Source organism: Anas acuta, chromosome 3 (genome assembly GCF_963932015.1).
Source record: "Anas acuta chromosome 3, bAnaAcu1.1, whole genome shotgun sequence".
In the NCBI taxonomy this organism is placed as follows: domain Eukaryota; kingdom Metazoa; phylum Chordata; class Aves; order Anseriformes; family Anatidae; genus Anas; species Anas acuta.
The window spans coordinates 1,811,845-1,823,756 of NC_088981.1; the positions used below are offsets into that span (position 1 = coordinate 1,811,845).

The 11,912-nt window shown below is 38.6% G+C and overlaps 1 protein-coding gene across 7 annotated transcripts in view; it reads right to left on the minus strand.

Moving 5' to 3' along the window:
- Positions 1-11,912, minus strand: part of ASB3 (ankyrin repeat and SOCS box containing 3) — a 30,240-nt gene that overhangs the window by 1,339 nt on the left and 16,989 nt on the right. For 5 of the 7 annotated variants that reach the window (XM_068675217.1, XM_068675219.1, XM_068675221.1 and 2 more), the window contains 8 exons: positions 10,800-11,012; positions 10,286-10,444; positions 8,357-8,469; positions 7,662-7,797; positions 7,049-7,226; positions 5,412-5,609; positions 3,271-3,522; positions 1,388-1,521 (listed from right to left, as the gene is read on the minus strand). In XM_068675217.1, the coding sequence (XP_068531318.1) occupies positions 1,388-1,521; positions 3,271-3,522; positions 5,412-5,609; positions 7,049-7,226; positions 7,662-7,797; positions 8,357-8,469; positions 10,286-10,444; positions 10,800-10,995 (1,366 nt within the window). In that variant the 5' untranslated portion in view covers positions 10,996-11,012. Of the gene's footprint in view, positions 1-1,387; positions 1,522-3,270; positions 3,523-5,411; positions 5,610-7,048; positions 7,227-7,661; positions 7,798-8,356; positions 8,470-10,285; positions 10,445-10,799; positions 11,013-11,628; positions 11,843-11,912 lie in introns of those variants that run through there. The other 2 variants (XM_068675223.1, XM_068675222.1) reach the window with 2 other exon arrangements.

The window sequence follows — 11,912 nt, forward strand, 5'->3', positions numbered from 1 at the left end:
AACGAGGCAGAATTATTGACTGTGAAGGACACTTCTCTGCCACATCAGCTTTTTTGCTGTAATATTAACTGCAATCATTTATGCAGTTGCCATACTCATCCTTCTCTATTGAAATACAAAACTTTACGGGACTATACATTTTGTAAGCCTTCAGCTGGAGGTATGAATGTCAGTTCTTGAATTTTTCAGCACGAACTCTTCATTTTTAATTTCTTGTGCTCACTCACATGACCAGTTTATCTCAGTTATCTCAGAGTACTTAATACTCCTCAAGGGGGAAATACTGCTCAGCATATTTCCTTGCCCTGACTGTTCTTGGCTGAAAGAATGAAAAAGTGAAAAACTGTCTTCCCACCTTCTTCCTCTCTGCACGTTTGGTCAGTATTGCTATTTGTAATAGATAATAATAATAGTAACAATAATATATTTAATATATTATTATATCATTAAATATAATACATATAATACTTAAGTTACAAGTATTGCTATTTGGTTACAGGGTATTAAATACTATTACAACACACATACATTTATTAACAACAAAGGAACCAAAAGAACTTCAAATAATTTTCCCCAAATAAAGCCTTTTTTTTTTTTACACTCCAAAAATATATCCTCATTAGCGTTAAATATTCCAAAGAAAGTCTTATTTAATAACAATAATATGATTTAAATGTTTTCAAAATTATTGTAGCCAATTTAAAGAAGAATGTGCTTTAAGCTGAGTCACTACCATATCTGAGCAGTTTTTCAGTAACATAATGCATAGGTCACAGTGCAAGCTCTATGTTAAAGCTGCTTTTCTGGAAGGTGAAAACATCAAGCACTGGTGTTCCTGGACAATCTGTAATTGAATCGTTTTGGCTGACTTTGTTTCAATTACAGGAGTGATAATGAATTTCTAGATTTGTAGGTATTTAGTATGATGATATAGATGGCTTTTATTTTAATTAGTGTCAATGCTTCCAAAACAAGATAGACACTTTGTTAGAAATACAAATCAAATTTAAAAACAAAGGCAGTGGGATATTGTCTAGAAAATGCAACTTAAATCTTCCCAGAAGAGGTTTTTTAGGAAGATGCAGTACTAACTTATAGTTGCTGCCCATATTTTATAGCATGCTTGTTGATTTGAAGTGGAAAAGATAACCTGAACTGAAACACATGAACTATGAATCAAACAATGAAATCAGTAAAATTCATTCAGATATGTTTTGTTTGCTTGTTTTCGGTAACTATTGTTTCTGCTGCCCAGTTTCTGGACAAGCAATATCTACTGACTATTTGACCTTCTTTGCATTTATGTGTTAGGACAAAGAGCTGTTTCCCACTTATATCCTGGAGATCAGTATACACAGAGACTTATTTTTCCAATTGTTTAGCTTACCAAAATGGCTCTTGGGAGTCCAGCTGAATTTCTCTTTGTAGTCTGAAAGGTCTCGTTCGACAGCTGGGGGAAGTCTCTTCCAGTTTGTGAACTCCAGAATGAAATTAAGGACATCCTCACTCACAGAGTAAATCCTGCACAACACAACTCCCGTAAGATATCACTTTACACAATAGCATAAATATAGTAATAGAAGTAACACCCAGAAAGTTTTGTTTTTAACAAATCCGTAACAATATATATTCCAAGCACAGAAAACCATTAAATCGAAATTCAAAGTAATTCTGACAGCATGACTCCTTACTAAGGATTTTATCTTCCTCCGTTACTTTTTTTTTCAGAAGTAAGCTAGACTGCAAGAGAAAAATACCTGTTCTGAAATACAAATGCCTTGGTAAAAGAGAGCACTCTTCTCTGCACTTACTTCTTATTCAATTTACACCTAAATTCTAGTTAAGGTGGTGAGACAACAGGGTGTTACAAGCATTACCATCATGTTTGAGGAAAAAAAAAACACATAGCAAATATTTAGCTACTTATTTAAAACAAACAAACAAAACAGCAAAATTTGCAAGTGTTTCAAACTCTCCTACATTTCATTTCTTTAGAATGTAGAAAGAACTTCTAGCAATAGTTTAACTGGATGGAACTTATAAAGAGGCTTAAAGTAACAGCAGGTAAAACAGCTTTTTTAGTACTACACATGATGAACAGTCACGCAATTTCATAGAACAGCTTCTTATCTCTATATATACAATCCTGAATTTTCATCTAAATGGAAATATAAAATGCTGTAAACACACAAAATACTAAACATTTTTCATACACTTCCTTTTTTAAGACAGTCGTGTCAAAAATATTTTATGTCCTTTCTAGTTTTTATTATTTCAGTTTTGAACACAGAGATTTACTTTTATACACTTAACTGAAAAGCACCCAGGAGCGAGGTCTGACTGCTTGGCCTTCTTAAAGAGAAGGGTGACTTCACTTTCCTGCTGGTAATTAAAAGTGCCAATGCTCTAGACTGATGTGTTTATGATTATGTAGTTGTTTTGCACAATGAGCCAGGGGCAGTTAATCAACCATATACCTATCATTGCTCTATTATCCTCTTGTTACTTTCCAAGACAGAATAGTCAATACTGAAGTTAAACTCATAGAAACATCAGTTCTGTGGATTATGATGTAAAATCTTAAAATCGTACTCCTTTCATACAGTTAAGTGATGTATGCAATGACGTTACAGAGCATAAATTATCTTGTTAACCACTTAGAAGTATGAAGTTGATCAAATCTAAGCATCTTTTCCATGGACAGGAAAAAAAACAAACAGAAGGAAATACAAATACTTCATAATTTTATGTACATGTTTAACTCTGCAGTGCCTAATTAAATATAAACCAGCACCAAGCAGTTACTTATACACAGAAGAATACTTTTGCCACAGTATTTTGTTTAACACAAGCTCTAGCTCTCTTTCCTTTGCTCCTAACCTCAGGCCACCTTCAACTTCCATTTGTTTCCTATCCCTCTTAACCTTTCTCGGTATTTTAAATTCTTCCTACAATTCCTGTATTATACATAGAAACTCAACTTGCAATAAAACATGGGTGCTTTTAAGAAATGCTGAGTTTAAAAAGCAAGAAAAGATGCCTTTCTCCAGGGTAGGAATAGAACAGTCTTCATTCTGCCATCTTCCTGACTGTCATTTGTTTTACTCAATCCAGCCATTATCGATGAACCTTATTTCAGACCTTCCCTAACCCTTCCCATTCCTGATCATGACAACTGATAATCACTAACTCTCAGCTAAAAACTCTCATGTGCAACAGCTTTACAGATTAGCATGCAACATTTAAGAAAACAAGATCATGTCTGCTTACCAGAACCTGAACAGCAAATTCACTGGATTAAAACCAGCCAAGAGCAGGTGGGGCAGCCATTCCTTGTAATCCTCGTGTGCTTTAACCGCGTAACTTATGAACTCTGATAACTGATCGCCAGAAGGCAGTGAACAGCCCAACTTCAAGAAGCGTCGAAACAATGTAAACTTTTCATGGCACAGGCAATATCCCAAATTGATCCCAAGCAGCGTGATCCCGTATTTCAGAAAAATACCAATTAAATTAAAAAACCTATGAGCAGCACACATGGAACAGGACATCCCATTAGTTTTTCACAGAAAAGCATCTTTAAGTTGTTGCCACTGAGCAAGCATACTTCCTCTATGAGAAATCCCCACAAACCCAAAGAAAACCACACCAGCCTGACTCCAATTGTTTCTAGAAAGCATCAGTTTAAACCTAAACTGGTTTAGGAGACCCTGGTCCTTATATTTAACACATTTGTCGCTTCTGTCCTGAGAAACCCGTGGTTCCTTCCAGCAGGCTTTCTCACAAATGAGAAAGAAAAATGAGGGCAGGCTTTCTCACAAAAAGCAATTTCTCAGATAGGCTGTACGCCTGTGTTCAAGCCTCAGTTAGTTATAGCAGTCGGGGCACCGAGATACATCTCCTCTCACCTTTGTATTTTAGCTAAGAAGGTTTGCAGGTGATGAGGTTTTGAAACTGTTAAAGTATTGCATGCTTTGATTTTTCTTCCTTAAACAAAGGAAATCAGAACAGGTCAAATGTGGAAAACAAGATTCAAAAATAAGAAACTGAAATCATGAGTCACAAATGTAAGGTAGCCACAGAATCTCCCTATACTTTTGGATCTACTGTATAATGTGCATTTTAATGTGGGGGGGGGGGAAGGGGTGTGTGAACAAAATTCAAAACTACCAAAAGTTCACGAATTTGAACAGCACAAGCAACAAATTTTGATCCATGAATGTCAAACACTCTGTTAGAATCTGAGTTTTAAGAAAATTTAAAAGTCTCTACGAAGGTATTTTCTCTAATGAAGCACACTGGGCATGTAACATTACTCCGGGTTGATGTTCCCAAGGAAGACTGTCTACAAAGGGTCAACTAACTTGAATTCTGTCAAAATATTAGACAGAAGATAGCAATCAACTGAATTTTTAAAAAGTTGTTTTCAGATGGATTCTCTACCACATTAAAATTTCTCCATTGCCCTAAGGCATAAAGCAGTATTAGGCAGTTGTTCTCAATTAGAATCTAAAACATCAGAGCTCTGTGCAAAACTCAGTGCTGCCAAGAAGCGATCCAGATTTGATTCTCAATCTTGCTTTGAGCTGTGTCAGCATTCAGTCCCTCGTATATTTTATAAACTGAATTACTCTGGGAGAAGGACAAGGCGAACCTAGGGACAGCAACATCTGGATCTCTTAGAATAATAAAATAAAAATAGCCCACTCTTCCACAAATTAATTTCCCACAGAAAAATGAAGAAACAGATTCATTACTAAAGGAAAAAATCAACAAGAAGTTCATTAAGAACAGCTCACAGACATACCATATGCATACAGAGCAGTAAGGCTCTTAGACCTTACTATTTTTCCTCTACTTTAACAGCCTTTGTATTATGAAGTAAGCATTATTTTATTTCCTGTTGAATACCAGGGGTGTGCACTATCTACCAGATACAGAAAGAAATTAGTCATCACATCAAATGTATTCCATTTTGAAGTCCTCCTTACAGCTATAATGTTGACCTGATTAATTCTGCTAGTCTTATGCAGAAGACCGGCATACAGAAAAGTACAGCACTATTTTCCAGTAATTCATCCTTACCAAAAGGAATTTAGCTAATTAAGAGTCCTCTGTACTGAATTAGAGCATCAAGGCATGTTCCCAGAAGACAGAGGTGTGTCGATAAGGCCTCTTCAAAGCACAAAACCTGCAGTTATGTTCTATAGGAGTCCCCTTCAAAGACCAAGCTTCCCCTAGGAGCCTTCAACAACTCCACACACCATCTTTGTACTTACGGTTTAATTCTGCCAGCTCACGAGTTGGAAGAAAAAGGGCAGGGAAACCCCACATATTTAAAAAAAAAAAAAAAGTTAAATAGAAGACCAGCAGAGATATGAATAATTTCAGAATAGAATAGTTATACTTACTTTTTTTGGAAAACCATACACATGGGTGATCTGCAGTCGAAGCTAAGGCACTCCTGAGCATCTGGACTGTAGCCTTCTTTAAGTAACATTTCCAAACATTCTTTATTACCTCCATATACTGCTGAATACACAGGGCTCACTTTGCCTTTTTCTCTGTCACAAATCCGGTCAGTAATTGGTATTAGCATCTCTAGTATACTGCAAATATTTAAAAAACACTATTTAATTGCATGACCTTATGCAATGATTACGTTTCAAATGTATGATTATTTTTCATATGGTCATTACAACTCAAGAAAAAAACCCTACCTGTTTTTTCACTGCTTAGTTTGCTTTGAAGAACCATTGTCATTTCATACCCACACCCAGAGCGTGCTTCCGCTTGGATTTACACTGATGATGGGCAGAAAAAACTGCACTGCCACGTACAGGCTTAGGTGCCTCTAAAATCTTGTATTCTGTTATTCAAAGGAGGCCAGCAATACATATGTTTTAATTCAAATGAGAGCCATATTTCCTATTTTCCAACGATCCTTTTTACAGCAATAGGGTACCTCTGGTGCACATTTAAAACTAGACTCCTATGAAGCCTGGAAGTGAACTCAATGTGCAAGTTGCAAATGAGTATTTCCTTCTGTTCGACAATGCTCACTGAGACACTGAAGCAGACAAATCAGTCTATTTCACCCTCCACATCCTTCCCAGCTAATGAGAATTACAGGGTAAACACCAGTTCCTTTGCTACGAGAATTTATTGATGCTGCTCAGACTGCCAGTTACGTAGTGCTGCAACAGCTATGAATGCAGCATTTGATTTGAAGACATTCCTAACGTTGACATTTTTGCCAACCCATCTTCTGTTTCTGATACAATGAAGAAAAAGCAGCTCAGTATCTAAGCACAGTCTGCCCTCCTCATCAGTTTGAGAAGAGGCATCAATTTGACACCCAAAGTTCAATGACAGCTCAGTTCATGAACCTCTGCTGTCAACAGTTAAGATCAAGCACCTACTGAGAGACCTGCAGTTAGCATCATCATTAGTACAAGTAAGTGCTGTCACGCACGTGCAACCATGGGCTTCCTGACAAATGCTTTTCTGCAATGGCCCATAACTCCAGAAATTTCTTTCCACTCTTGGTTTTCAGCTGTAAAAGTGACTTATTTCATCAGAATCGAGCAAAGCTAGAATAAGAAGGACTGAAGGAACTGTTTTGTTGGCTTTCAGTTTCTCCCTGGGTCAGCTAATTCATTATTTGCATAAAGTTACTTCACAGACACAACTGTAATTCTAATTAAGAGCTGTTCAAGTTGTGAATGAATCATATGCTACTGTTCTGTACATTTTAAGATGCACAAATAACACGGCCACTAACTAAGTTAGTATCCGATTCAGGACTGTGGAAACCCTTCTAAAGAGTTACTCAGTTCTGGATCAGACCCCGATCAGAAGGTGACTTCAAAACAGTTGATCACTTCACTGAGACTACTGACAGCCATTTAAAATATGAAAAGATTAAGAAATCCTAAACTACAAATCAGCTTGAAAACTCATTTATCTTCCTTTTAGAGCTGAACATCCTCTTTGTTGGTTAAGCTTTTAACACCAGAATGCTTTGAATGTCTTTTTGACCACCTACTTTTTATGGCCCATTTCAGCTGCTGCGTGAATAGGTAACTGCCAGTTGTCCTCGTTGCAGTAGAGGTTTGGATCTGCCCCTTTTGACAGTAACAGCTCCACACACTTTGCATGGCCCTCCTGCGCAGCGATCAGTAGTGGAGTGGCTCTGTCTTTGGCCTGACAGTTGATGTCTGCGCCTGACATAAATCCAACACTTGAGATTACTCAACACAGAACAAACAAGTTACTCACTTAATTTTGGCTATACATGCACTTAGACCCATGAAACTTGTTCACTATCTGGATGAAACTACTGCTGACGCTTTGTGACCACAGAGAGGATGTCATCAAAACAGTGCTAACGTAGTGCTATTGAAGGTGTTTTGAAACCCTGATGATCCTTACTTTTTTCATAGTTTTCTTATTTCCTACTATCACTTGATGAAAACAACATCAAATTCCTAAATCAGCTTTTTAGTAATTAAGGTAGTTTTGCATACCTAACTAACTACATCTAGACTACATTATTTAAATGCGAAGTTATGAATTGTAAAAGTGGAACTAAAATTGTATCTGATGACAGGCTGATTCAAGCTTAAAAACAATAAAGACAAACAAAAGACTGCAATTACCATGGGATACAAGCACTCTTAAGCTCTCCAGCTTTCCATACTGAGCAGCAACAAACAAAGGTGTAATTCCAAAGTCGTCCTTACACTCAATGCTTGCCCCTTTCTCCAGGAGTATTTTAATTATTTCAGTGTATCCCTGAAATAAATATTTTTATTCTTAACAACAACAAAAGATCTGGAATTTACATAATCTGCTCCCCCCTCCCCCCTTCTAAACAGAAATCAGAAAAAATGCAATATATTCTAGAGGTATACTGCAAAATTAAAGTTGGAAAAAAATAAACTATTTCTTTTTTCACATTTGTTCATTTACCTAATACAAATGGAAATTAAATTAGTTTATAGAACCATTGAGCTAATATATTTCCATGCTAGAAACACGTCTTATATCTCAGGGATCAGGAAATACTAAATGGAATTCCTTCTCAGAAAAAATCTTGTAACAGATACAGTCAGTGAGCTTGTAAGTGCTTGCAATATTTGTAATAGTTAAATAATTACTGCTTCCCAACATCAAGATGTCACAGTTTCATCATATCATATCATATCAGATACACTCTTCTGTACATTATATGTACGTGACTATTAGGGTAGGTTAGGAAAGAAAATCATCTGATAAAAAGGCAAAAAATATACAAACTACCACTCAGAATACACCAGTTACACGGAAACGGTATGATACACTTCCAGGTTACCTGAAAAGCAGCTTGGTGCAAAGAATTCCACCCAGACCAGGAATGAGGTCCTTCAACATTTGCTCCATGTTGGAGCAGAAGCTTTACAACCTCTACATGTCCGTTTTCAACAGCTTCAAACAAAAGAGTAAAACAACCAAAAAAAAATCTCCTTATTAAGTTAAAGAACTCATTGAAAATCTCAGATGCTTGCAACACTAAGTTCCTGACACAATAATCCTAATTCTTTTATACGTGTATTTGCTTACTTGCCTTTTACATTTAAACTGCAAAAATACAGATGCAGAGAATGGAAATTCAGTCGCAAAAGGTCTAGTTAGATGTGTTAAAATCCCACCCCCATTGCACTAACACGCACAACAAAAGCAAGTTTCTCTCCTGTGAATCTGAGACAATTCCGGGGCTGGCAGCTAACTGAGCGACAGTTGCTGTGGCCTCCTGAACTTAGGAAGCCCACTGTTATGTCCCAGCAACTTCCTCCAAACTCAAACTTGTTACAGAAAAAAAGTTTAAAACTGTGGTTTAACATCTATATAAAATTCATTTATAAATTGTACATTTAGTTTATACAAGTATATTCGTAGACAAAGCCTCCTTCAGTATCCTGACTCATCCTTGTATTTCTGCCATCACCAATTCTGCCAAGACACACTTCTCTTGTACCAGGGAGTGCTTGATACGGTGATATATCACCTGTGAATCATCACTATTTTTCAAATATTCATGCACATGCTTGCATAATGGGTGCCTCTGGCTTGCAGTACTCAGTGTCCAACACTGAGCTGTGCCGTAGCCCTGTTCTGCACTCTGGATACCTGGCCATGAACTTTTCTGTTTTGAAAATCCCTTGGCTACACAACCCCAGGACCATTCCTTGGTCCAGTCTCATCTATGTAAGCACTTAGGCATACTGTACCTCTATCCAGTGTGCCTTTAATGAAGATTTCCCCACAAGTGCTGTCTGCTACAGATTCTTTTAAATAAATAACCTATTTAGTTGTTTAAAAATGAAGTGTCAACAGACTTGTAGGTAAAAGTTAACGTGGCAATCACAGTGTTTGTAAAACAACAAGCATATTTAATTCAATAATTAGTATTCTGAGGATTCACTATAGAAGTCTTAAGCATTTAAAGATGTAAACAAAAACTATAGAAGATACTAAACTAAGGAACCTTAGTTGTTAAACTACCAAATGAAAATCAGAGAAATTGTTTTAGCAATTTTACATGTCCTATTACAAGAAGTTAATATGCCTGGAACTTTATTTATTAGACAAGTGATGTGCTTAGAAAAAAATACTCTCATTCTGCATAAACCTTGTTTACCACCATAACATCCCACAGCCACCACAGCAAACCCTATTGTATTTTAACATCATTCATGTACTGTTTGAGGTGTATGAACATGGAATTGAATTTATATTTAGTTAAACATGGTGTAGAACTTACTATTTTCCTTTGCTCAGTAAAAAAAAAATAACTTGTCAATCAATACGAGAGGTGTAAATATCCCTTCCAGTTTTGGTTTATGTACATTAGAAAGACAGACATAAGAAAAATAACTTATTTGTCTAAGTAGTATCTTAGCAGTAATACACACGAAGCATCCATGAATTAGAGATCAAATGCATCAGCCTTCAGGAAGATCTGAAGAACTACTGCCTCTTTCTGAACAGTAAGATCTTCATCATTAACATTATCTCCTCAGATCAGATAAGTCAAATTAATGGAGAGTGAAGGAGGGAAAGAAGGGGCAGTGCATTCAGCTTTGAAGCTGAAAGTAATTGCTGGACCTACTCCACCTCCGAGCACAAAGCATAGTATTTAGGCTACAAAAATATGAAACATGATAGAGAATAAACTCTGGAATATACCACAACTTCTCCCCACATATCAGTCAGTCTAAGATTTCACAGAAGCATTCATCACCTAGGAAGAGCGCGGTGGTTGCCTCAGTGGTAACTTCATCAGCATTGACTCCAGCTTCTAGAAGCACACCGACGTTTTCCAAAGAGCCACAGCGTGCAGAAAGGTGCAGTGCACCCATGCCTTCAAACGTCTTTGAATTTATGTAGTTGTCAGATGGAGCTACAGATTGTAACAATAAATTGCAAAACACAGTTCTTAAAATAATTTAAAATAACTTAAAATAACTGAGTTATTGGAGATGGGAGGCCTGCAGCATGTCCATGAACGTGCTGATGGACTCCTTCAAACAGCAGCATCAGTCATTGCTGCCCAAAGCATATACCTACCTTGGACTGAAAAGGTAAAGTAAAACCAGTTGTCATTCACAGGCTACAACATGGCCACTTTACTATATCTAGTCAATGTCTACAAAACAAATTTACATAAGAACACAACAATAGAAACCTACTTTTTATTTTATGTCACAGGGGAGTTTAGCAGCAATTTGAGCTATTCCATGTATTTTTTTCCTTACCTGCATCAATTAGCAGCCTCAGACATTCGCTGGCATTGTGAGCTGCTGCTTCGTGGATTGGCATCCACCCCCTGTTATCTGGGACATCGAGACTGTACCCCTGTTTAATCAGTTTCCTCAGCATTTTAACATTTCCTTCTCTTGCTGCGAGTCCCACAGTGGAACACCGATCAGAATACGCCTCTGTGAAATCCATCCTTTGTTAGATGAGGTCTGCGGTAGGAAGGGGAAGACGACAAGGAGAAAGAAAAAAAAAAAAAAAGTGGTTGTTAGTACAAGACGTACACAGATTGCAGCAGAGGTAGCTTTCAACACAGAGCCAGAAGCACCCTGAATGAACGAGAAAGCAGAGCCTTAGTGCAGCAACCCTTGAGGAAGAAATCTTGGCATTTCAAGCCGCTCGGGTGAGGAACCCACATACAGATGGGAACCATCAGAGGCACCCTGCCAACCCACAACAACAACAAAAAAAGACTTGAAGCATCTTCATGCAGATTTACTCCTCCACCTCCTTTCTGTCCTAAAAAGAAACGAAAGACAACACAAAAAGACTACATGATTTTACAATTTTAAGACACGCTATGAAGCCAAATTAACTTAAAATAAAAAGCAATTTCTAGACCTACTCCACCTCCGAGCACAAAGCGTAGCATTTAGGCCACGAGACATGGTCGAGAACAAACTCTGCAATACACCACAACTCTTCCCCAGGCGGCAGTCAGCCTGAGCTCTGACAGCAGCACGCACCCCCTAGGAAAAGGTGCCGCTGGGAACCCCTAGGACCCATGAGGGACCCATGAGGGACCCATGAGGGACCCCCCCGTGTTACCCCCGGCTGCCCGCTGCCTTCTCAGCCGCTTCCCAAGCGCCTGGTGCCGGCCTCCAGCCCCCAGCCCGGCGCACCTGAGGCCGCCCCGCTTCCCCTCAGCGGGGCCGCTGCCTGAGGCGCGTTTGCGAGCCCGGCGCCCCGCGGCTCGGGGAGGGAGCGAGGGCACAGGGACCGGTCCCCGTTCGCCACCGGCCCCGCGGAGGCGGCGCTGCGGGGGCCGGGCTCCCCCCGGTGCCGTCCCCTCCGTGCCCGCCCCGCTGGCAGCGCGCAGGCCCCGCGGCCGG